This window comes from Phyllobates terribilis, unplaced genomic scaffold (assembly GCF_046119375.1).
Source record: "Phyllobates terribilis strain yellow unplaced genomic scaffold, ASM4611937v1 Scaffold_11__3_contigs__length_659146591, whole genome shotgun sequence".
Taxonomy (NCBI): Eukaryota; Metazoa; Chordata; class Amphibia; order Anura; family Dendrobatidae; genus Phyllobates; species Phyllobates terribilis.
In genome coordinates this window covers 588,006,253-588,033,552 of record NW_027362771.1, presented here as the reverse complement: position 1 = coordinate 588,033,552, position 27,300 = coordinate 588,006,253, and the positions used below count along the sequence as shown (strand labels likewise).

The 27,300-nt window shown below is 41.4% G+C and overlaps 1 protein-coding gene across 1 annotated transcript in view; it reads right to left on the bottom strand.

Annotated features, from left to right (window-relative positions):
- Positions 1-27,300, bottom strand: part of LOC141167052 (complement C3-like) — a 139,690-nt gene that overhangs the window by 101,399 nt on the left and 10,991 nt on the right. Inside the window, exons 8-18 of the mRNA XM_073654378.1 lie at positions 27,165-27,267; positions 23,178-23,298; positions 20,356-20,471; positions 15,189-15,335; positions 14,623-14,829; positions 12,927-13,130; positions 10,862-11,023; positions 10,648-10,777; positions 4,932-5,006; positions 4,640-4,840; positions 3,214-3,325 (exon numbers count right to left, since the gene is read on the bottom strand). Of these exons, the coding sequence (XP_073510479.1) occupies positions 3,214-3,325; positions 4,640-4,840; positions 4,932-5,006; positions 10,648-10,777; positions 10,862-11,023; positions 12,927-13,130; positions 14,623-14,829; positions 15,189-15,335; positions 20,356-20,471; positions 23,178-23,298; positions 27,165-27,267 (1,578 nt within the window). The remainder of the gene's footprint in view (positions 1-3,213; positions 3,326-4,639; positions 4,841-4,931; positions 5,007-10,647; positions 10,778-10,861; positions 11,024-12,926; positions 13,131-14,622; positions 14,830-15,188; positions 15,336-20,355; positions 20,472-23,177; positions 23,299-27,164; positions 27,268-27,300) is intronic.

Here is a 27,300-nt window from a genome sequence, read left to right as displayed (position 1 = left end):
GGAGGCTGTGTGGGGCTCATGCTGTATATAGGAGGCTGTGTGGGGCTCATGCTGTATATAGGAGGCTGTGTGGGGCTCATGCTGTATATAGGAGGCTGTGTGGGGCTCATGCTGTATATAGGAGGCTGTGTGGGGCTCATGCTGTGTATAGGAGGCTGTGTGGGGCTCATGCTGTATATAGGAGGCTGTGTGGGGCTCATGCTGTATATAGGAGGCTGTGTGGGGCTCATGCTGTATATAGGAGGCTGTGTGGGGCTCATGCTGTATATAGGAGGCTGTGTGGGGCTCATGCTGTATATAGGAGGCTGTGTGGGGCTCATGCTGTATATAGGAGGCTGTGTGGGGCTCATGCTGTATATAGGAGGCTGTGTGGGGCTCATGCTGTATATAGGAGGCTGTGTGGGGCTCATGCTGTATATAGGAGGCTGTGTGGGGCTCATGCTGTATATAGGAGGCTGTGTGGGGCTCATGCTGTATATAGGAGGCTGTGTGGGGCTCATGCTGTATATAGGGAGGCTGTGTGGGGCTCATCCTGTATATAGGGAGGCTGTGTGGGGCTCATGCTGTATATAGGGAGGCTGTGTGGGGCTCATGCTGTATATAGGAGGCTGTGTGGGGCTCATGCTGTATATAGGAGGCTGTGTGGGGCTCATTCTGTATATAGGGAGGATGTATGGGGCTCATGCTGTATATGGGGAGGCTGTGTGGGGCTCATGTTGTATGTGGGGCTCATGCTGTATATGGGGAGGCTGTGTGGGGCTCATGTTGCATGTGGGGCTCATGCTGTATATAGGAGGCTGTGTGGGGCTCATGCTGTATATAGGAGGCTGTGTGGGGCTCATGCTGTATATAGGAGGCTGTGTGGGGCTCATGCTGTATATAGGGAGGATGTATGGGGCTCATGCTGTATATAGGAGGCTGTGTGGGGCTCATGTTGTATGTGGGGCTCATGCTGTATATGGGGAGGCTGTGTGGGGCTCATGTTGTATATAGGAGGCTGTGTGGGGCTCATGCTGTATATAGGGAGGATGTATGGGGCTCATGCTGTATATAGGAGGCTGTGTGGGGCTCATGCTGTATATAGGGAGGCTGTGTGGGGCTCATGCTGTATATAGGAGGCTGTGTGGGGCTCATGCTGTATATAGGAGGCTGTGTGGGGCTCATGCTGTATATAGGGAGGATGTATGGGGCTCATGCTGTATATGGGGAGGCTGTGTGGGGCTCATGTTGTATGTGGGGCTCATGCTGTATATGGGGAGGCTGTGTGGGGCTCATGTTGTATGTGGGGCTCATGCTGTATATAGGAGGCTGTGTGGGGCTCATGCTGTATATAGGAGGCTGTGTGGGGCTCATGCTGTATATAGGAGGCTGTGTGGGGCTCATGCTGTATATAGGGAGGATGTATGGGGCTCATGCTGTATATAGGAGGCTGTGTGGGGCTCATGTTGTATGTGGGGCTCATGCTGTATATGGGGAGGCTGTGTGGGGCTCATGTTGTATGTGGGGCTCATGCTGTATATAGGAGGCTGTGTGGGGCTCATGCTGTATATAGGAGGCTGTGTGGGGCTCATGCTGTATATAGGAGGCTGTGTGGGGCTCATGCTGTATATAGGGAGGATGTATGGGGCTCATGCTGTATATAGGAGGCTGTGTGGGGCTCATGCTGTATATGGGGAGGCTGTGTGGGGCTCATGTTGTATGTGGGGCTCATGCTGTATATGGGGAGGCTGTGTGGGGCTCATGTTGCATGTGGGGCTCATACTGTATATGGGGAGGCTGTGTGGGGCTCATGTTGTGTGTGGGGCTCATACTGTATATGGGGAGGCTGTGTGGGGCTCATGTTGTATGTGGGGCTCATGCTGTATATGGGGAGGCTGTGTGGGGCTCATGTTGCATGTGGGGCTCATGCTGTATATGGGGAGGCTGTGTGGGGCTCATGTTGCATGTGGGGCTCATACTGTATATGGGGAGGCTGTGTGGGGCTCATGTTGTATGTGGGGCTCATGCTGTATATGGGGAGGCTGTGTGGGGCTCATGTTAACAGCATTATTTATGGTGACAGGTTCCCTTTAATTTTGTAGTACAATACTTCAATAAAATGATGCCGAACTCAACGTGTGCGCATACCATGCTTTCCGAATTTGCATATACATTGTCTTAAATAAAATGGTGAGAGATAGCTCGATATGCGTATGTGTTCACTCCGGCACCATTTTATTGGAGTAATGTACTTCAACGTCAACATATCAGTGCGAACGCACCACCAATCGCCGTTATGTGTATGGCCGGTGTGTGCATACTTCTATGTTGATTTTGTAGTACATTACTTCAATAAAATGGCACCGGAGTCAGCGCGTGCACATACTGACGAAGCTGCGTCTGAGCAGCGTAACGCGTAGGGTCTCTGGTGCCAGCAGGTAATTATTCTTCCATATATTTTTTATTTACTTATTTTCTTGACTTGACCACTCAGGAATGCCTGGCTTGTTATTTATATGTGGATCAACTGTGCCACGTCATATATGACTTTGGTGACACAATCTGGCCAATACCTCTAAAATATGGGCCCCCATTGCCAATAGACCATCTCTCCTACTCATTCCTTGATTCACTTATATTATTTAGGGGGGTTTGCTTTGTCATAAACACATATTTTGACTGGTTGTGCCCTGCTATTTATAGCCAGGGTTGCTTAGTTGGTCTACATTAATCGAATGTTATATAAGTGATGTAAAATATACCTGTGGCACATAACATAGTGGGGTTTATTGCTATTTTTATACATATTATTATCATGAATTCCCCCATATTAAGATTGCACATGTTTTTGTCTGTTTTAAATGCTTTTAAAAATGTTTTTCTTTTGTTGTCTAAATGTAATCATGTAATAAAGATTTTTTTCACTTTTCCAACATTGGGTGTGCATGGTTATATATCCTGAGTCTTTTTCTTCCGAATAATTTTGTGTCTTTACATCAGGTTACTGTAGCACCCCTTTCTATTTGTGATTATTATTCCCCAGCAGTGCCCACTTTTTCTTTTTGTGTACACATACTGAGCTATCCAGCACCCTTTTATTGAAGACACTATATATGCGAATTCGCAGACACAGTGTCTTAAAAAAAAAATTGCGTCGGATATATGCCAATAAAAATGCTCGCCGGCCGGGGCGTAGAAGGGGTTCAATAGCTAGTACACTTATATTACACTCACCCTCTAGCATCTGGTCTGTCACTCATTAATTCTATCTTCCAGAGCCAACTTTCTGGGAACTGTGTCCTGGATATTATATCAGCATCGTCAATATAATCAGAATCCTCATCACCTGATTAAAAGAAAAAATATAAATCTTAACATGTAAACCTAATCAGGCTTGGACTGGCCCATTGGGGAACAGGTGAATTCCCAGGTAGGCTCTTACGCAGGAATGGACCCCTCACTCCCCTATATTGTTAGTAATTGGCACAATGCATTTGATTCACTATGTACAGGCAATAATAGCATTAGCATCTTCAATATAATCAGAATCCTCATCGCCTGATTAAAAGAAAAAAGATCAAGCTTAACATATAAACCTAATCAGGCTTGGACTGGCCTATTGGGGAACAGGTGAAATCCCTGGTGGGCCCCTATGCAGGAATGGACCCCACACTCCCCTATATTGCTATTAATTGGCACAATACATTTGATTCACTATGTACAGAAAATGACAAAATGTCATCTATCATTTAACAAACTACCTAGTTACTTATTATATAAAAACAGAGGTAAATTTGTAAATGAGGGTAATATAATATATGCATGTAGCTGGAGAGGGAGACCCCAGAGTCAATGTAACTGCTGGGCCCTTGGCACCCAGTCCAGCATTGAAACCTCGTCCCATAGTATGTAAGGGAGGGAGAAAGTATGTGCCGAAGTTCAAAGTTCCTCAATTTAGCATATATTTTCTCCAGGTTAAATCAGCTTTCAGGGTTGCGAAACTCCTTGGATTTTACCCGAAATTGTTCAAAAGGACATACAAGACGCTTCTACATGGATTGCAGCTCGCCATTGCTCCCGGTGACTGCTATTATCTGCAACGCCTTCACGTTGACCGTGTAGCAGGCAATCATGAACTCAACATGTTTGTGTGGCTCATTCCATCAACTCAGGTGGGGAATTAAGCCCATTGTCGAGGTGATGTCAGCCGAACAGACAACAGGAGTAATGGCAGAGACTGGACTCATGGAGGGTGAGTTTAGCGCAGTTTATTTTTTAGAACAAACTACAACCAGGAAGATAATTGAAAAATAAATTTGTCTTCTGTGTTCTATGGGCTGAAATTTTTGGAAAGAATTAGGCAGATCCAATTCTTTGCCCCTATCTTTTAATTTATACAGTTAATTGCTTCGTGATGACAGAATACTACGGCAACGTTCCCACAAAACATATCTTCTACTGACCTCTTGCAGCAATGCCCTCTGTGGGGGGTCTGCATGAGAGTTCTGAAAATCTCATGTGCCATACTGCACCTGATTATCCACAAGCAAATATGCAACTGACGATCCTCTATATTTTTGATAGGAACATAACCTTTAGGGCAAATTGGGTGTGATTTATGATAATTTTGTCTTTGTCTTTTTTTCCCCCGTCTCCTTACTTCTTGCATTTGGGTCATTTTCTTTCAGTTTCCTCTCAACTTCCCTTTGCTTTGTAATATGTTTGCAGCAGTCCAGGAAAGCGTCAACACATGTCTGTCCATCCAAGATATTGCGAGACCGACGTTCACAAGTGTGGCCCATGGGGTTGTCAACCATGCCATCTTCACAACATTTCTTCTGCAGACCTATGTATTGTGATGCTAAAACGATAAGGCAGATCATTGTAGACATGGTAAAAAAAAAACACAGATTGGCATATGAGAAACTAACCACTCACTGCTCCATCTTTACCTTTTTTGTCTCGTTCTTGAATCAGTAGACCTGAGGATCGTCGCCTACGCTTTAGTTTTTGTTCGCATAAAGGCTCTATGGAGAAATGGAGAAATAATAACCAAATTATAGATTTTACAATCTAATTGTGACCTAATTATCCATCTAGCATCCCTCATTGTTTACTACAGACAGTCTTTTCAAGACTTAAGATTATGCATACAGTACAGCGAAAATTTCAGAAATTGCATTGCATTGAAAAATATTCTTCTAGTGCAGTGTTCCTCTGAAAGAGGATATCAGTATTTATATTATGTGATAAAAATAAAAATCAAGTCCAAGTAAAGGTCTGGTCTTCTTAAATAGGTGGGTTTAAGAAGTTTTAGGTTGTTTTTTTTATAGTTCCTAAAGTATTTTTTTTAGGTTTTGAAACTGGCACAAAATTTGTGCCAAACTCTGAATCTACAAAGAAAATATGTAGGAAATAATGCTCAGACAAAACAGAGAATTTTTACTTTTTCATGATTGTTTGCCATTACTTAAGCCAGACGTTCTTGGGGAAAAGACCTAAAAAAAATTGGTCGAATAGTTTTGTGACGTATTTGACTCTTTGGGTATTTTGAGTATTGATCAATCATATCTTGGTGCATAATTATCTATAAGGAGGGAGCAGTTGCACCTAGATGCAGATGATTGAGGTGCCCTCAGGCCACTCTGCCACACAAGTAGATACCATTATTATTATAAAGGGTACTTTGTAAGTTGAAGCCATGCGCTTCAGATTGGCTCCCAGGATCTTAAAATTAACATGAAATTATTAGGTTAACATATAATTGAGTGTTTTTTTTTAGTTGTAATACTATAATTACAAAGTACAATTACATGACTTTTGTTAAAGAAGTTGTCCGGGACTTTAACATTGATGGCCTACCCTTAAGATTGATCATCAATGTTGGATTTTCAGGGGTGTGACATCCAGTACCCCCACCGATCAGATGTTCCCGATGTCAGAACTGCTCAGTTATGGAGCTGCACACCACACTTCCGTTGAAGGAATAGTGGCCACGATCGGGTACTGCATATCCACCCCTATTGATTTAGATAAGGGGCGGGTGTGCAGTGCCCGGCCACGGCCACTATACAGTTGACGAATCTGTGTTGTGCGGCTCCATAACTGTGCAGTTCCGGCATCTGCCGATATCGGGAACAGCTTATTGGCGAGTGTGCCGAGTGTCTCACCCCCATCGATCAGACATTGACCTATTTTAAGAATAGGTCATCAATGTGAATGTCATGGACAACCTCATTAACCTAAAATAATTATTTTCCACTATGATTCAGTATTCCATTCCAAAACACTTATCATCTATCCACTAAGGATCTGACTGATTGCTGGGGCCTTGGCTGTTTGCATCATTGGCTGTTTGCATCGGTAATATTGAGTTTGAAAAGAGCAAGTGAGTTCATTCACATCTACTGCTCCATTGAAACGTCTCCAAATCATGGCCAAGAGACAGGGGTCCCAATTCTAGTAATTGCTGGGTGTCTGACTTATCTAACATTTATCATTTGTCTAAAGGATAGATTATGAAAATTTTATGTTATAATGCTCGTTGACAACACCTAAAACTAGCAGTTGGATAAGGGGACACTATAATTGACCCTTCATTCTCCCCACCACAATACTGGACGCTGATGGTGTTAACATGGCAGCATGGGACCTACTGTAAGCCATCATGCCTGGCATGCTCATACTCCAATGAATATATAAAAAATATAGAAATTCAAATCAAACTCATTTTCCCCATACATAAATTAAAAAAAAATAAAAAATGTAATATAGTCAGTATTTCAGCATCTGGATGGGAACTGAACAAATAAAATATGATTATATCAACCTCATACACTGAATTCTGAAAAGAAAAAATAGCAAAACCAATATTTTTGGCTCACATTATCTCCCAAAAAAATGAAAAAAGAAGAGATCAAAAAGTCATATGTACCTCAATATAGTCCTAAAACGACAAGCCCTCATGCAAAAACCAAAAATGAAAAGTTATAGCTCCCAGAATATGGTGATACAAAGTCATCATTTTGTCTTCTAAATAGAAAAACATATAAAGCCACATATACAGTATATTTGATATCACCATAACCATGCTCACCCATAGAACTACGATACAGTACAGTAATGTGTAATAAATTATCTGAAAACAAAATCCAAAAACACTTGAAATTTTAAGTACATTAATATGGTGATATTAATGGTGTACCGTATATTCCGGCGTATAAGATGACTTTTGAAGACTGAAAAATCTTCTGTCTAGTCTGGGGTCGTCTTATACGCCGGTAATGCTTTTGAACTTTCAGAAATTGAAATGCGGGGATACTCTGGGGGTGTTAATAAGCTGCCGTGGCCGTATCCCTGCCATGTCGGAGTTAATATAAGGTGGAGGGAGTTAAAATACGGCAGCGGTAGGTCCAGACAGTCAGCGCTTCTGTGCTGAAACTGACACATCGCTGCGTATTCCCAGCTCCGGACACAGCGCAGGGCTTCTGTGCCGACAGCTTTCACTTGTCACAGAAGCGCTGCGCTGTGTCCGGAGCAGGGAAGTTCGCATCGCTTCTGTGACAATATATGAAAAGCCGGCAATTCAGCAGCGGCATAAGCCGGCACCCGACAATTTAGAATAGAAAGAATAGAGAATCACACATAGATTAGATAGATAGAAACATGTCAGTCACATATATATGAAGTACAGTGACAGTATTGCTTACTGTACTTGTCATTTAGTGTAAAGGATTTATTAAAACAAATATTAGTGTTTTCATGCACCGTCTCTTTAAAAAAGCCGGCCGGCAATTCAGCATCTGTACCCGACAATTTAGAATAGAAAGAATAGAGCATCACACATAGATTAGATAGATAGAAACATGTCAGTCACATATACAATAAGTACAGTGACAGTGCTGGTTACTGTACTTGTCATCTAGTGTTAAAATAACGGATTTATTTAAAAAAAAATTGGCGTGGGGTTCCCCTTAATTTTAGTCTCTAGCGGAGGTTAAGCAGACGGCTGGGGCAGATGTTTGAAGCCTGGGAAGGGGGTAATACCCACGGAGCTTCCCAGGCTACTAATATCAGCCCCCAGCTGAATACCTAGCCTTTACTAGCTATTAAAATGGGGGATCCCAAAAAAATGACGTGGGGTCCCCCCTATTTTAATAGCTAGCAAAGGCTAGGCAGACAGCTGGGGGCTGATATTAATAGCCCAGGAAGGGTTCCATGAATATTGGCCCCCTCCCAGGCTAGAAACACCAGCCGTCAGCCGCCCCAGAAATGGCGCATCCATAGGATGTGCCAATTCTGGCACTTAGCCTCGCTCTTCCACGCTGCCCTGGTGCGGTGGCAGGGGGTAATAGGGTTGGGGTTGATGTCAGCTTATAATGCCAGCTGACATCAAGCCCAGGTTAGTAATGGAGAGGCGTCTATAAGACGCCCCCATTACTAACCCCATAGTCAAAGTTAAAAGAAAACACAAACACCCAGAATAAAGTCCTTTAATTGAAATAAACACACAATTCTTTATTGTTCTAAATTAAACCATACTTACCGTCACGCCCATTCCAGCTGAAGCCAACGATCTCCTGCAATAAAAGTAAAATAATAAAGCAACCTCATCCTTACCTCTCCATGGTTCCCAGGACGGGTCCAGCTCTGCTACATCGAGATGACAGGCTGGACCGCAGCAGAACGCTGCCATCCAGCCTCTCATCCCGCAGACACTGAGAAGCGCAGGCATGCTTGCGCTCCTCAGTGTCTGGCTGTGACGGCATCCAGATGAGCCGACAATGAACTCAGCTCACCTCCTGGACGTCCGTCACTGACAGCGTGGGAAACTTCTACTGCGCATGCGGGGAGCAGGAGAATTTTCCCACGCTGTCAGTGACGTGCATGCTGTGAGCCGAGTTCATTGGACATGATTTCGGCTCATCTGGATGCCGTCACAGTCAGACACTGAGGAGCACAAGCATGCCTGCGCTTCTCAGTGTCTGCCGCATGGCAAGCTGAACGGCAGCGTTCTGCTGCGGTGCAGCCTGTCATGTGAATGTAGCAGAGCTGGACCGGTCCTGGGAACCATGGAGAGGTAAGGATGAGGTTGCTTTATTATTTTACTTTTATTGCAGGAGATCGTTGGCTTCAGCTGGAATGGGCGTGACGGTAAGTATGGTTTAATTTAGAACATTAAAAAATTGTGTGTTTATTTCAATTAAAGGACTTTTTTCTGGGTGTTGTGTTTTTTTTAATTACTTTACTAGAAATTCATGGCGGTCATGTCTAATATTGGCGTGACCCCATGAATTTCGGGCTTAGGGCCAGCTGATAATGCCAAGCTGGCCCTAACCCCTTTATTACCCAGTGAGCCACCGCACCAGGGCCCTGGATGAGTTGGGTACAGCGCCAGAAGATGGCGCTTCTATGAACGCGCCATTTTCTGGGGTGGCTGCGGACTGCAATTTGCAGCGGGGGGGGGGCAGAAAGCTTGGGCCTCCCTGCGCTGCAGATTCCAGCCCCCAGCTGCCTAGTTGTACCTGGCTGGACACAAAAATAGGGCGAAGCCCCACGTCTTTTTTTTTTTAATTATTTCATGAAATAATTAAAAAAAAAAGGGCTTCCCTATATTGTTGTGTCTGGCCAGGTACAAATAGGCAGCTGGTGGTTGGGGGCAGCCCGTTCCTGCCTGCTGTACCTGGCTGGACACAAAAATATGGCGAAGCCCACGTCAACATTTTTGGGAAAAATTAATTACAAAATTAATAATAATTTAGGGACTGCATCTTTATTAACCCCTCAATTGTCATTTAGTGTTAAAATAAAGGATTTTTTAAAAAGAAAATTGGCGTGGGATCCCCCATCATTATAGTCTCTAGCGGAGGTTAAGCAGACGGCTGGGGCAGATGTTTGAAGTCTGGGAAGGGGGTAATACCCACGGAGCTTCCCAGACTACTAATATCAGCCCCCAGCTGAATACTTAGCCTTTACTAGTTATTAGAATGGGGGACCCCCCCAAAAAATGACGTGGGGTCCCCCCTATTTTAATATGTTTATGAGTGACAGTTTTCCTGCTATATACCTGCATGTCATAAGAATTTAAATTAAAAAAGGACCATGTTAAATTCAAATCTGTTTTTTTTTTATTTTTACCGGTGTTTGGTATGCGTTGGAAAAGGGGTAGTCTTATGCGGTGAATATATCCTAAACTCTATATTTTAACAGGAAAGTAGGGGGGTCGTCTTATACACCAGGTCGTCTTATACGCCGGAATATACGGTAATTCAAAATCCGATGTAAAAATAGGAGGAGGAAAAAAAACAAGGCAAAAAACAAAACAAAAATGGCTGCATCCACAAGAAGTCTAGATTAAGAATCATTTCCAAGCAGTGTATTCTGGCCATTTAGGTGCTAAATCTAGTCTTTTGAAGTGACACAAATGAGGAAATCAATTATGAGTTGTCAAAAATTATGTTCGTTGCAGTCCTTCCCACCTCCATTTCTTTAATACTATGTGAAGAATTCTAAGTGAAAACCAAAGAGCTTTCAGATTAGCACCAGGAGCTCCTTTATTCACTGCGACGATCTTTGCGATGGTACATTTAACAAATTGCTACCCATTTACCGTTCCATAAAAATAAAAAAAAACAGAGAACACTATTGTTAAAACAATTGTTAATTGACCTGATCTTTGTGGAGTTGTAATCTGGAAACTTGTGTGCAGGACAAGACCAAAATCATAAAATACTCCTGGTGCATTGGCACCACTCCCGGGTGTGCAGCCAATGTCGTATTGTTCCACTGAGTCCCAAACCTTAATAGACAGAGAAATACATTTCAGAGGAAATTGTACATTGAATATATAATATTTTCATTTCATTCCATAATTACTTTTCACCTTTTTCTGGGAGATCTTCAGTTTGCTGTTGATCACGTGGACACCTTTGTCCACAGCTACCAGTCCAACAGCGGCATTATGATCTGCTTGTAGTTTTAACTTCATGGAGCCTCCAGGTTGCTGTATAGCATTGTCTCTATCTTTTTCTCCTGTTACCACCAGCTATAGGAAACAATAAAATATTAAAATATTGAACTCCATTTCCTAGTTCAACCCTGCATCCTACAAACCAGGGAAGTATCTGGAAGGGCCTTTTCTACAAGTGCCCTAGAAGCTGAGTAAGTAGAAGAGGGTATTAGCAAGTTATTTTTCATTGGCCAGGTAAGTGCTTCTGTCTTAATGGGTAGGCACCAGCCTTGTTCTCAAAGTGAATCGTTGTCTGTCACTACTATAGTTAGGTGTAATAGATAAAAAATGGCAGGTTGTCTCATTTACATAGATCATAGATTGTCTGTGAACATATGCTTTATTGCTATAGGTTATGTAATGGTTTTGGTCCTGTAGCCCCCAACTTGTGAGTTAGAAGTCAGTTGTCAAATGTCTTGGGCAGCAGGGATAATGTCAAAAGTAAGGGGAAGTTGAAGGGAAAAGAGAAAGATAATAAAAAAGAAAGGACAAAAAAGGAGGCTGTAAAAGTACACTGTAGGTGGAAACCTGACAGATCTTAATTAGGCTTTATCGGAGAGGCTTTACACAAGCTACTCTGATTGGCAGGTCACAGGGGAAGCATGGTCTAAACCTTCAAGCTTTAACTTCCAATACAAGAATCTGGACTCATGCTGGACAGACATCTGTCTTAGATGATTTAGTCAATCCTGCATTGAGCAGGTTGTTGGACATGATGACCCTAGAGGTCCTTTCCAACTCTAACATTCTAGGGCCCCCTGGGTTACAACCATGGAGTGGCTGCTGGGCGAAGAAGAGAGCTTGCAAAGACAGTCATCAAGCTTGGTCGTTACAAGGAGGTCATATTCAGGGACACCATTGTGCGACAGTTGGATAATAAGAAAATTGAGCCAAGGTGAGAATATTAAACACCAGAAGATTCAGGATACATGGGCTAGACAAAGCAATAGACCAGGATAGTAACAAACTATAACTGTAAGTTATTAGTAGTTATAAGTTTAGGTATAAAGTGTTGCCCCACACAGGGCTCACAACAAGGAGCTAAATAGATGAAAATTTCAAGTTATTGTTCTAAAAGCTTCCCCTTTGGACAGCAGTTAAAGTCCCAGAAATCACTTAACAAAACTGCTCTTTTATCGTCCCGTATCATCCGCAATGAAAGTATGGCACGAGCAAGCTAGCAACAGATGCAAAGGAAGTAGGGGGAAGTTCAGATATTAGTGTTACAGAACCAAAAACTATTGGGGAGATGAGTGGACAGGATGGAAGGGGTATTAAATTAAAAGGAAAGAAAACTCAAAAAACTTTAATCAGTGGCAGAATATTTTTCAAGTATTTGATCTTTAAAATGATCGTCAATTATTTTGTGGTGGAAAAGTTGCATTCAGTCACTTGATAACAATAATTAAATATAGATGTGTGGATTAGGTAGCCGACATTAACCTAACTTCTGATGTAGATGTAAAATAGTAGTATATGGATCTACATTTAAACCTTCTCTATTGCCTAAAAGGAAAAAAAATATTGACCAAAGTCTTTACACAAGTTAAAAGTAATAAAAGAATTAAAACTTCCAGGCACTGATCCTCCACAAGTCCCCTTTTGTACCTTCCCTGTCCCCACTGGTCTATGCTTCCTGGTCCCATCCTCAACAACACAGAAATTGTCGTAAATGCCCTCTCAGCCAATCACTGGCTGAGGGAGGTGATTACTTAATCAGTGATTGGCTGATTCAGAATTTTCAATGTGCCCAAAATAAAATTATAAATTCAGCCTATTGCATTGTTACTTACTAACCATTGTGTTCGATTGAACAAAAAATCGATTGTCAATAGCTAACTTTACAAAAAACTTGAACGCTTCTACATCTTCCAGACTTTAAAATAGGAAAACATAAAATAATACTTAAACAATTAAACCTAATAAAGAATTTTCTTACCGTCCCCATACATGTATCTTCCACATCAATCCAAATAGAGTCAGCCACAATTTCCCGGCCTGCCCCAGTTGTCACAGTATAGTATGCCAAAACACGGAATGATGGGATAAATTCTGCTGTTATTGGTAGTAACATAGTCACAAGAGCCTGGCCGGCCTCTCTTCCTTGCGTCCCCACTTTCATTATTCTTCCTTTGTTCATTACCTAAAGAAAAAAAAGATCATTATCAGGGAAAAGGAGCTCAATACTAGGACCTTGGTTGACTACATCGAATGAAGGGGCTACTTACAAAACGCATGGCAAATACAACTTGTCATCCACCCTATAAAATTCTCATTAATGATACATTTTTTTCTAGGTTTAGGGATTATGCCAATGGCTAGATCCATGCCGTGCAAATGCTAAATGTGACACCAAAAAAAATCTATGGGCCAATACTAGGAATGATTTCATGCCACGACATTCGGAGGCTTTCAAAATAACTGGAGCCTGTCTCAAAGTTGATGAAAGATGATGTGGGACACAAATGGTTGTCCATGTGACACATTCCATTCCTACAGATCGAGATATGATTTTAACAATGGCTCCAGTGAATATAGGGGGATCTCGGTCTGATTATCATCCTGTATTACCTCAGCACAGTATAACAAAGATAATTTTATTACCCTTTAATTACTTCCTCTGCCTGTGCATTTTAGACAACTGATGTATGGGCCCTGATAACATTATGAAATATGGGTCAGTAGTAGTTCACTATCCTTAAAAAGGGTTGTTTACTTCATGAAACCCATTTTAAACTGCTTGATTATGACATTCTGATTTAAAGAGATGGGTCACTACTTTTTTATTGATGGCTTATCTTTAGAAAAGGCCATCAATATCTGATTGATGGGGGTGCATCACCTTGCACCCCTACCGATCAGCTTCCGGCGGAGGACGGAAGTTCCTGAATGCTACCAAAACACAGCACCTCTGTCATTTCTATGGAGGACGTATCTGAGTACCACACATCCACCCCTTATTCAAATAAATAGGGGGTGGATCTGCAGTACCCGGCTGCAGCCATTATAGTTTTGGTGGATCTACTGTTGTTCTGGCAGCATCCGAGAACCTCTTGCCACTGCTGGCAACGGCTGATCGGCAAGGGTGGGTATTAACCTCCTTCGATCAGATATTGATGACCTTCCACGAGGGTAGGCCATCAATAAAAAAAATAATGGGTAACTCCTTTTTATAAAATGACTTACAAATTGGAGAGTGGCTAGATAGATCCACTGTCTCCGTGAAGGACATTACATGACATTTACATACATAATATAAATTGTGTATTTATTTAAATATTTAGTTTGCAATTCTTAACTTTTCGTGAGGTGGCAAAATACTGGAATTACACAGTTTCTGTCCTGTTCTACCATAGTTTACAGGAGATCACTGTGTGTCCCAGAAGCAGGATGTCCTGCGATCATCTAATTATTGAGGACTTCTTCTAACAAAAAGTAAATGTCCAAATCAGAGAACCACTTTATTGATGATTCCCGCTGAAATTATTGAACTACAATGTGAATACAATAACATAAAGCAACCTAATCATGTGAATGTGCTATGCTCTAAGTGCAATAATCAAATCCTAATCATATCAATCTAGATATTTATAAGGCTTATGTCTAGCAAAAGACAAAGAACTAAAAGAATTTACCACATAGTTGTATTGTTTGATCTGGTTTTGAACATTGGGGTCACTGTTCCGGATAATGAAATTGATAGCGACATTTGCTCCTAAATTCACTTCTCCTCCGGCGACACTGAGATGTAAGTAATTGCCACCAATGGGTTTGTATGAGGAGGCCACCATGGTAGCAGAAGCTTGTTGGTCGCTTTTTAATTTGAAATCTGTTGAGGATACCTAGAAGCAAAATAATAAAAAAAAGCCTCTGTAAATAATAATATTCATATTTGGTCCATATAAGTTACAGTCCAAGTTCCCTCTAGTCATAACATTGTGCCGAATTAGTCATATGGTGTATCTGTTAAGGTATCCGATGGTGCTCCATTGAGCCTTTCATTGTTTGCCATCAAAATTGATGAAAATCTTGACTGAAAGTCAGAATAAAGATATGAACAGAGCCTAAATAAACATCACCAAGTCAACATTACACACGCAATAGTCTTTCTTTCCATTAATCGCTCTACTAAAAATTAGTTTATATTGCACAAACATTTATTGTTTTAGCTTATTCCGTATGGCGAAAATATGATTATTACTGTAATCTGCAGCAGGCTTTGGTCTGAGCCGGTATTCAGGGTCAGCCGAACAGTTCCATCTTCCTGAGTCGTTCCTTTCGCATTTCCTGGTTCTGCTACAACTGGGACACGATGAGCCGGAGACCCGTCAGGATTAGTTACAAACACCTAGAATGGGTAAAGATAAAAATGAGTTTTCTTTTTAATGAAAAAATTAGGACTATAAATGCCCATCTTCTAGGCTCATCTAACCTCAGCATCGTTGTGTACATTGATAAACTAATCTACCAAAATACAAACACAGCAATTAGCTCGAATTTGACCTGGAACGTGTTTTGAATGTGTCTCATCATGCTTTGGAGTCTTTCTAGATCCCAGAATATAATAAATGTAGGTGATAAAAAAATAAATATATAATAATAATGGCCACTCCTCTACTCTTAACTTCGCTGAGAAGTTGAAGACTTGGTCATACTGGTTTAGTCTTTATTCAAAGGACCATCAAATCTTTGGGGTCATCAACTTCCATCAGACTTTGCGAATTTGCAGCCTGACACATGTTAGGGTGCATGTAAAGCCTGAAGCTTAGTGTGTTGGCATCACGTGATGTTATAACATGCGTCTGGCTACATCATTCTGATGTTATGAAGCCTAGTGGCCACCAAAGGTGCTAAAGATGTGATGGTACCCTTGAAGATTGCCACTCCTCAGCTTTTAACTTCTCTGAGAAGTTGAAGACTTGGTCATTTTGATTTAGTCTTTATTCAAAGGACCATCAAATCGTTGGGGCCTCCAACTCCCACAGGACTTTGCAAATTTGCAGCCTGACACATGTTATGGTGTCACTTAAAGCCTGACGCTTAGTGTGTTGGCATCACGTAATGTTATAACATGTGTAGGGCTACATCTTCCTGATGTTATGAAGCCTAGTGGCCACCAAAGGTGCTGAAGATGTGATGGGACACTTGTAGAAAACTGGAGTACTGTGACTAAATACAAGAGCAGCATGAATTAGCATGGACAAGTTGAAGGCCGGAAAATGGTATTTTTTTTTAACACTTTACTGGCTCTTTTAAATCCAGCAAGTATAGTGGTGCTACAAAAAGTTAAAACTTAACATTTATTAGAAATGAATAAAAAGTGATAAACAAGTCGCAAGGACCTAAAAGCAAGTATATGCCTGCCTGTAGTGGTGAGTAACCATAGTAGTCAGTAACTCGTTATGTCCAGGGATGCGAAAATATGTTATACAGACATAGTCTACCCATAACATAACACAGATAAAATGGCAAAAAATAGTGGAGCTCTCAAGACAATGTCTCAGCATATAGTGTCTCAGCATATAAGAACCTTCGTACATATAGACAGATTATGGTGAGCATTTAGACCTTATATATACTATTGGAACAGCCTCACCAAATGAAATGTCGGTTCTTGCTCTCTGGCTTTAAGACAGCTCCATGTGGTGGGGCATCAAAACCTTTTCAGCCTCCAACAGACCACAGCACACCGCTCCCGACGCGTTTCATTGCCTCAGCTAATCATCAGGGGAGAAGAGGGTGTCACACAGTATGGAAGCTGGCATCAGTCGCTCAGCCTCTCCATTAGACAGCTCAAAAGAACAAACAAATAGGTCCTCCTTTTGAATATGCCCGCGCTGACACACGAGAGCGTCACTTCCGGTTCTGGCGAGACTCACGTCCGGTATGTGGAACGCAAGTGCCGGCTGTGACACGCAAACGTCACTTCCGGTGCGCGCGTCCTAAGGGAAAAAGACGCGCTGACCAGGTGACGAAATATAGGGGGAAGGAACGCAGAGTGCCCATACGTAACACACTGCAGTGGGTGGCAACAAATCCCCACCCAAAATCACCCCGGCCCGGAGGAGTGTCCAAAACAGAACAGTATAGGACACTGCTCTGGCTACATACCATATACCGCGCAGTATCCAATAACCACGCATAGTATACCCCAATGGTCAATAAGTCGGAAGAAACTTCACGGGTCAAATCAAACCAGTGGTACTGGGGCAGAGGCAGAGAGCACACGTAATACACAAAACAAAGCAAAAGTGCAGAGAAGTTGAAGCAAAACAATCTCTTAAAGCACAAAAACGGGGAGGAGACTGGGGAGGACCGCACCTCCAAACTACAGGGGGAAGTAAAAGAGGGGGGAGAGAGAAAAGGAGAAGAGAGAAAGAAGTGGGGGAGGAGCATGGATGACAGGGCATATGTTGCAGGAGCAGATGTTAGTCATAAAAAAATAAATAAATGAGACAAAGATGTAAATAGGGGAGGATGGATATATCGAGGGGACTACAAGGCCCTATTAATGGACTAGTTAGGACTCTCCCTACCTATCAGTGGAAGTTGGCACCCTAAAACCTGCGCAAATGGCGCCCCCTCTCCGCGGCGGCTGTCCCTACTCTCCTCACCCTAACTCACCCTGCACTCATAGAAAAGACCTAAAAGAAAGCTGTTCATTCAGGCCGTGAGGGGCCATAGTCTGCAACCAAAAAATCCACTTGGTCTCCCTTTGGAGGATCAGCTTGTCCCAATCACCCCCTCTTGGCGGGGCAGTCACTTTATCGATTCCCATGAATCGTATCAAATCCGTGCTATTAGGATGCACGTTGTTCACATGCCTTGCCAGGGGGGGTGTCCCTTTTCAGGGCGATGTCACGTTGATGTTCCCCCACTCTTCTTCTCAGTTCTCTCTTAGTTTTCCCCACATACTCCACCCCGCACACACATGTGGCCATATAGATTATCCCCTTGGATCTGCAATTGATGAAATGTTTTATGAGGAAGGTTTCTCCGGTGACGTTACTCTTAAAGTCCTTTCCTTGTACCATTACCAGGCACACACAGTTCGTGAGATACTACAAAAACATTGGCCGATCCTCCAAATGGATGAGGACATAGATGATTCGGTTGATTCAAGACCCCTGATTACTTGTAAAAGGGGCAGATCCCTTAGGGACAGATTGGTCCACAGTCACTACACAGGCCATCTGGGAAACAATTGGTTAAAAAGCTCCATTAAAGACAGTTTTAGATGTAGTGGATGTGTATCATGCCAAGTAATGGTATAAGGAAAGGACTTTAAGAGTAACGCCACCAGAGAAACCTTCCTCATAAAACATTTCATCAATTGCAGATCCAAGGGGATAATCTATATGGCCACATGTGTGTGCGGGGTGGAGTATGTGGGGAAAACTAAGAGAGAACTGAGAAGAAGAGTGGGGGAACATCAACGTGACATCGCCCTGAAAAGGGACACCCCCCTGGCAAGGCATGTGAACAACATGCATCCTAATAGCATGGATTTGATACGATTCATGGGAATCGATAAAGTGACTGCCCCGCCAAGAGGGGGTGATTGGGACAAGCTGATCCTCCAAAGGGAGACCAAGTGGATTTTTAGGTTGCAGACTATGGCCCCTCATGGCCTGAATGAACAGCTGTCTTTTAGGTCTTTTCTATGAGTGCAGGGTGAGTTAGGGTGAGGAGAGTAGGGACAGCCGCCGCGGAGAGGGGGCGCCATTTGCGCAGGTTTTAGGGTGCCAACCTCCACTGATAGGTAGGGAGAGTCCTAACTAGTCCATTAATAGGGCCTTGTAGTCCCCTCGATATATCCGTCCTCCCCTATTTACATCTTTGTCTCATTTATTTATTTTTTTATGACTAACATCAACTCCTGCAACATATGCCCTGTCATCCATCCTCCTCCCCCACTTCTTTCTCTCTTCTCCTTTTTTCTCTCCCCCCTCTTTTACTTCCCCCTGTAGTTTGGAGGTGCGGTCCTCCCCAGTCTCCTCCCCGTTTTTGTGCTTTAAGAGATTGTTTTGCTTCAACTTCTCTGCACTTTTGCTTTGTTTTGGGTATTACGTGTGCTCTCTGCCTCTGCCCCAGTACCACTGGCTTGATTTGACCCGTGAAGTTTCTTCCGGCTTATTGACCATTGGGGTATACTATGCGTGGTTATTGGATACTGCGCGGTGTATGGTATGTAGCCAGAGCAGTGTCCTATACTGTTCTGTTTTGGACACTCCTCCGGGCCGGGGTGATTTTGGGTGGGGGTTTGTTGCCACCCACTGCAGTGTGTTACGTATGGGCACTCTGCGTTCCTTCCCCCTATATTTCGTCACCTGGTCAGCGTGTCTTTATCCCTTAGGACGCGCGCACCGGAAGTGACGTTTGCGCGTCACGGCCGGCACTTGCGTTCCACATACCAGACGTGAGTCTCGCCGGAACCGGAAGTGACGTGCTCGCGTGTCAGCGCGGGCATATTCAAAAGGAGGACCTATTTGTTTGTTCTTTTGAGCTGTCTAATGGAGAGGCTGAGCGATTGATGCCAGCTTCCATACTGTGTGACACCCTCTTCTCCCCTGATGATTAGCTGAGGCAATGAAACGCGTCGGGAGCGGTGTGCTGTGGTCTGTTGGAGGCTGAAAAGGTTTTGATGCCCCACCACATGGAGCTGTCTTAAAGCCAGAGAGCAAGAACCGACATTTCATTTGGTGAGGCTGTTCCAATAGTATATATAAGGTCTAAATGCTCACCATAATCTGTCTATATGTACGAAGGTTCTTATATGCTGAGACACTATATGCTGAGACATTGTCTTGAGAGCTCCACTATTTTTTGCCATTTTATCTGTGTTATGTTACGGGTAGACTATGTCTGTATAACATATTTTCGCATCCCTGGACATAACGAGTTACTGACTACTATGGTTACTCACCACTACAGGCAGGCATATACTTGCTTTTAGGTCCTTGCGACTTGTTTATCACTTTTTATTCATTTCTAATAAATGTTAAGTTTTAACTTTTTGTAGCACCACTATACTTGCTTGACTACCTACTCTATTTTGTGGTTACCTTTGAAACCCTATTGCTGTATTTTGCTCTTTTAAATCCAGCAAAATAGCATCTTGCAAGACACAATTCTAACAAATCCAAAATATTTGTGAAATTTGAGGCAAATTTGATTGACCTCATGGCTAATATTTTGTAATCCTTTGACTATACAGAATGTGGCTTCTCTTGATGCTTTAAAATTTTCTTTGTATTTTTTTTTACCAACTTTTTTAGTTTTAGGCAGATGATGGTGTTAGTTTAAAAAATGTAATATAAAAACACAATTTAATAATACAAATTAATCTGTCAAATCAATGCACTTACCATAAGATCAAAGGGCATTCCAGGCTTGAAATACTTGGATGTTTTTGTAAAGAGAATTTTAAATGGAGATGTCACAATATGAATATTTTCCAGTTCAGATTCCACCAGATCACTGCCTGTAAAAGAAGTATTAGTAAATGTACAAGATTGTAGCTCATAATTACAGACAGCTTTCTGGTGTGAAATGTTAGGATTTTCTTTTACGGAGAGGAAATTCTCTAATGTACAAAGCTGGTTCTAGATAGCCAATGATGTTCCAATTGGTGCTACATTTTGAAAAAGAGGCACCTTATTGCTCCACCTCAACTGACATCATGAAACCATTTGTGGTATTATTTAGGAACTTAGAGCATTATTACTTGAGCATATCAAAATAGGTTTAGACAACATCAACAAGCAACAAAAAAGAGATTGAGTGCATGGTCAAAAGTTTTCCTAATTCCCCTTCTGGACCAAACTTTCTGGACAAGCAAAAAAGTTTACCAGCTTCCATAAAGAGAGAAGAAAAGCTTTCATAGTGTCACCCTGTATCCACCTACACAGAGGCCTTTATCAAGTGAAGCCAATGGTGGCTCTGTGGTTTTCCATTCCAATTTGTACTTTAAAGTTTGTAAAGAACTTTCAATTAGCATAATTTGTTTTATCAGCCATCCAATAAGCCAGAATGGAATCCAAGACTGGTCTCCAACTCAGAAATGTAATCTAAGGCTTCCCTCAAACATTTGTATAAAATACGTAAGTGAAAAACAGTACTGGTGTCATCAGTGTTTTTATTCAGTGTGCCATCAGTGTGTCATCAGTGTGCTACTCATGTTTTTTCGATGTGGATAAAGAAAGAATAAAATTACATAGCTTCTCCTATACTTTGCAATGTTAAATAAGTACAGCACACGGATGGAACATAGATACCATCCATGTGTTGTAAGTGTTTTTCACGGACCCATAGACTTGTATTGGCCCTAGTCATCCATGCTGACAGAAAAAAACGAACGTGTGAAAATCACCATAGGTTATAATGGAAGGTGTGATATTCGTGAAAGAAACGGATGCCTCATATACTGGAAACACATGCAGTGGGGAAAAAAAGTATTTAGTCAGCCACCAATTGTGCAAGTTCTTCCACTTAAAAAGATGAGAGAGGCCTGTAATTGGCATCGTAGGTCGACCTCAACTATGAGAGACAAAATGAGAAAACAAATCCTGAAAATCACATTTTCTGATTTGGAAAGAATTTTTTTTAAATTTTGGTGGAAAATAAGTATTTGGTCAATTCCAAAAAAGCAAGATTTCAGGCTCTTACAGAGCTGTAACTTCTTCTTTAAGAGGCTCCTCTGTCCTCCACTCATTACCTGTAGTACTGGCTCCTGTTTGAACTTGTTATCAGTATAAAAGACACCTGTCCGCAACCTCAAACAGTCACACTCAAAGCTCCACTATGGTGAAGACCAAAGAGCTGTCGAAGGACACCAGAAACAAAATTGTAGCCCTGCACCAGGCTGGGAAGACTGAATCTGCAATAGGCAAGCAGCTTGGTGTGAAGAAATAAACTGTGGGAGCAATAATTAAAAAATGGAAGACATACAAGACTACTGATAATCTCCCTCGATCTGAGGCTCCACGCAAGATCTCACCCCGTGGGATCAAAATGATCTCAAGAACGGTGAACAAAAATCCCAGAACCACACAGGGGGACCTAGTGAATGACCTGCAGAGATCTGGGACCAACATTACACAGGCTACCATCAGTAACACACTAAGCCGCCAGGGACTCCTTCAGTGCCAGACGTGTCCCCCTGCTTAAGCCATTACATGTCCGGGCCTATCTGAAGTTTGCTAGAGAGCATTTGGATGATCCAGAAGAGTATTGGGAGAATGTCATAAGGTCAGATGAAACCAAAGTAGAACTGTTTGGTAGAAACACAACTCGTCGTGTTTGGAGGAGAAAGAATGCTGAATTTTATCCAAAAAACACCATACCTACTGTGAAGCATGGGGGTGGCAACATCATGCTTTGGGGCTGTTTCTCTGCCAAGGGACCAATCCGTGTACATGAAAGAATGAATGGGGCCATGTATCGTGAGATTTTGAGTGCAAACCTCTTTCCATCAGCTAGGGCATTGAAGAGGAAACGTGGCTAGGTCTTTCAGCATGACACATGCACACTGCCAGGGCAATGAAGGAGTGGCTTCGTAAGAAGCATTTCATGGTCCTGGAGTGGCCTAGCCAGTCTCCAGATCTAAACCCTATAGAAAACCTTTGGAGGGAGTTGAAAGTCTGTGTTGCTCAGCTACAGCCCCAAAACATCACTGCTCTAGAGGAGATCTGCATGGAGGAATGGGCCAACATACCAGCAACAGTGTGTGCCAACCTTGTGAAGACTTACAGAAAACGTTTGACCTCTGTCATTGCCAACAAAGGATATATAACAAAGTATTGAGATGAACTTCTGTAATTGACCAAATACTTATTTTCCACCAAAATTTGAAAAAAAATTCTTTCAAATTCAGACAATGTGATTTTCAGGATTTGTTTTCTCATTTTGTCTCTCATAGTTGAGGTCTACCTATGATGTCAATTACAGGCCTCACTCATATTTTTAAGGGGGAGAACTTGCACAAATGGTGGCTGACTAAATACTTTTTTTCCCCACTGTACATGTGAAGGTGCCCTAATGTGAACACTTCAGAGAGAAGTCATTAGGACATTCCTGATGGCAGATCTTGAGCTTTCTAGAAAGCATATGACAAATATGTCAAGGTTGATCATTTTAGTGGATTTAGTCTACATAAATAGAAGTATATAGTATTCTTTGTCTTTCTTACCTGATTCGGTAATGACAGTAACAGACACATATAGGCTATATTGTATCATGTCTTTCTCATCTTGAAAATTCTTTGCCAAATCTTGTCTTTTTAAAATGGCAACACCATCACCATCGCTGATCTAGTTGAGAGATAAAACCACAAAAAAATCAACTTTGTATACAGTATTTCTAATGTGTTAAAGAAGTCCAATAATGAAGGTGTCCCCTTCCTGCTGACAATCTTAACCTTTAAAGAACAGATGGCATTTGTTAATACCTCAACTTGAAACTATGCTAATACATTTATACTTAAATGAAATGACCTATTTTTTAAATCAGGCTATGTTGTTACATTTATTATTAATTTTTTTTTTACAGTTTTATTTCATGATAGATATAAAAAGAATAAAATTAGTCATCTATCACTTTTCACACTGACCACTGAAGCTATTTTAGTAATTTAGTATAGTATTTAGTAATAATTTGTTTTCTACAAATCACAATATGAGATGCCGCAAATGACTTTCCTCAAAAGATGCTTTAAAGCAAAAGAAAAGATCTGTTCAATATGACTAATGTAAAGATGAGTTTTCTGAAACAACTAAAAGTTGTCTAGAAAAGCCCTAAATGGTAAATGTAAAAGTTACTAGATTTCTAATCTTTATTTTTAAAAAGTTTGTTCTATGGAACAAAATATTGTCACTTTTTTAAATAGATTTAACGCAAATATCTGACTTAAGCAAAATGTAATTTTCTGATGATAAAATTCCTTTTAAAAAATAACTACTCCCATTAAATTTTGTATCATCTTAATATTTTGCAATCATCACATTGTATAACACTGTGTACTAACAACTGTTCATTTTGCCCTTCTTCCAAGTTAATTCTTCTGTTTACCATTAAGTCTATGACACCACGTGATTAAAAAAGACTAGTTTGCAGGTTACAACACAATCATTATGTCCAATGTTGCAATGTGTGTCACAGGTGTGTCAGAAGTGACAGACAGTCGCCCTACAGTTGGTTGCAGGAGATCTCTACGTTTGTCATTACAGACACCTTCTTAGAGGTTGTCTTTAGGACCCAGCTGCTACCTGCCTCTGGCTAATTAACACCCTGGCCTGGGTGTATAAATACCTGCTGTATTCCAGAGGGAGGTGCCGGTGATATTCATCACTCCTTGTGAAGGTTTGAGCAAGAGCAGTACTTCTTCCTCTCTGGTGTTGAGGACGTGTGCGCGGTTATCTGGAGTCGACTAAAGCTAAGCAATTCCCCTTTGTCCCCCCTTGGTGTCTTTAGCATTAGTAGGGATCGACTAGGGCTCATCTCCTCCCATGCCTAGCCTTAGCCAAACGCCAGGGAAAGACAGGGCGAGGAACACGTGTGCCGATTGGTGAAGTGCCAATATAGGGACAATAGGGGAGACACAGTGATATTCTATCAGCCAGGAGGTCTCCACTCCCCCCTTTCCCTAGAGTCTGGGCTTCATTTCTCTCTTCCCTTTGCGTTGCACTAAGTCTTACCCACACTTTGCGTAACATTGTGTTGCTGTGATATCAGTATTGTGTGACACATGTCACCGTGTAGCTGTAGCCTTGAGCCGGCCATACTAATTAGATAGTTGGGAGCCGAACAAAGCTTCGGCCAATTGTTCATCTGACATCCATCTCGGCTGGATCTCCCATACACAGGAGCGCTTGTGCAACCGAGTGCAACTGTGTAGTCTATCAGAAAGCCATTGACACGTGTCACCGAGAGAACACAGTGATTTGTAGTCAAATGTCAGATATGTCAGCTATGCCCAATCAACATCTTTCCCAATAATCAGTTGACTGGGACCCCTCTACACATTAGACTGTAAGCTGTACCCATGGATATCGGCAGGTTTAGATGACATTAGTCTAATATATTTGGGGGCTTTCATTTTTCCCTTTGCAGACACATGGCTGTACAGTACAGAATACTTAATTAATGACTAGTGGATGATATATTAATGAAATGCTATTACTATGAAAACCTATGGATCCTATACCACAATACCATTACTGCACAGCAGTTTAGCATTTGCACCTTGTGTTAATTCATATACAATTACTAAATTGGTAAAACAAAGGATTTTGTTGTCTTGGGGCAACTGGAACTTGTTTCTCTAAAGAGTTGACCTTCCTTACCAATATATGATGTACAGTTAAATCATATGCCGGCATCCTGACTTTGCTAGCCCGCATCTTTCCCGGCAGATGATGGCTGTGATATTTAGGCATCATGTGTCTCTGTTAACCTGTTAGAACCTCTGTTAATCTCTGACCGCAGTATTTACCGTCTTTTCCGTGAAACAATCGTGAGGTGTCGATGGGTTGCCATGATTGCCTGGGGTCTTCTAAGGACCCCCATTCCTGTGAAAGGCATCTTGTGGCTGGTGTTCATAGTAGACCGTGATTTTCACTATACACAGCAATAGTGCAACATTGCTGTGTATAGTACAAGCAATCGAATAATCGTCGATTCAGGAAACTAACAAAAACAGTAGGAAGTGAAAAAAATACTTTAAAAAATATTAAAAAAAAACCCTATAAAAATATGAAATTTCAAATCACCTCCATTTTCCCAATTAAAAATCAAGAAATAAAAATAATTAAAAATCACACATAATGGGTATTGTTACATCTGTAAAAGTCAGATGTATTTAAATACAAAATTAATTTATCTGATCCGCAAATGGCATAATCAGATAAAATGTCTAAACGCCAGAATTTAGTTTTTTTGACGTCGCAACACTGCATAATAAAGCAACAAAAAGTGATAAAAGCATTTCATCTTCAAAAAAAGAGTATCAATAAAAATATTAGCCATGGACCCAAAAAATAAGCCCTCACACAGCCCCATTGACCAAAAATTGAAAACGTTATGAGTCTCGGAAAATTCTGGCACAAGCAAATTTTTTTTAAGAATTTTCACATTTTTTTACGCCACTTAAAAAAACCTATGCATGTTTTTTATTTGTGTACTGGAGAATCATATTGCCAGGTCATTTTTACTGCATATCGAACAAGGTAAATAAAAAAAATTGTGGATTTGAACTTTTTTCACAATTTTGCCACACTTGGAATCTTTTCTCCTGCTTCTTTGTAAATCACATGATAAAATGAATGATGCCATTCAAAAGTACAACTCATCCCACAAAAAAAACAAGCCCTCATGTGGATATTTTAATGAGAAAAATAAAAAAGTTATAGATCTTGGAAGAAGAAGAAAAAACGAAAATGCAAAAGTAGAAAATAGCTGTGTCGGGAAAGGGTTACATTTAAACTGAGTAACTCCTACGATTTATGCTACTCCATTGATTCTGCATAAGCATTTATTTTTATTCTGTGCCCTTCCATTCCAAAGTTATGATCCCCCACCCCCTTGAAAATGAAAGTTCAAATTTTCCGTTCAACCAACTTGGGGTATACCACTGTAGGCATATGCTTTTTCTCCTCTGAAGCTGGCCAATCAAAACACGGCCACACCCACAGAAAAGTTCTGTGGTTTACGCCTGGTTGGCTGAAGAGAAAATTACCATTTTTTTTTTTACCAGAGGACATATCCTTGGAACGGAGGGGCACAGACAAAAAATAAAAATTGTTCCAGAACCAGTGGATCAGGGCAATTGGAGGAGGTTTTCAGTGTAAATAAAAAATAGTAAAATAGAACAATTAAAGGTCCTCTTCAACTTATTTAATGAAATTGAAGGAAAGAAAGTTTTTTTCTTTCTGGAAGCTGAACCACTCTTGTTATTGGTCGGTGTATGTTACTACACTTTAACTTCATTCACTTAAAGATGCAGTATCAGTCAAAGTCCAAGAGCAAGAGTGGTGACGATGCCAGAAAAATAATTGTCTTCTCTTCTCCGACAACCCTTTAAATGATTATTTTTTCAATAGATTCTAAAGTGATAATTTGAAGAATAGTAGCAATGTATTTATAGAACTTTTTGGGTTACAATTTGAAGAAAAATTATTACCGAAACACTCCTTAAGGTATCTGGTAGACTTTTCTTCTCGTTGTCTCTTTTGACTCCAAAGATCACAAAGGCTTTTCCATTTACAGGTTTACCATAGAGATAACTGACAAGATAAAACACAGCAATATTTTACATT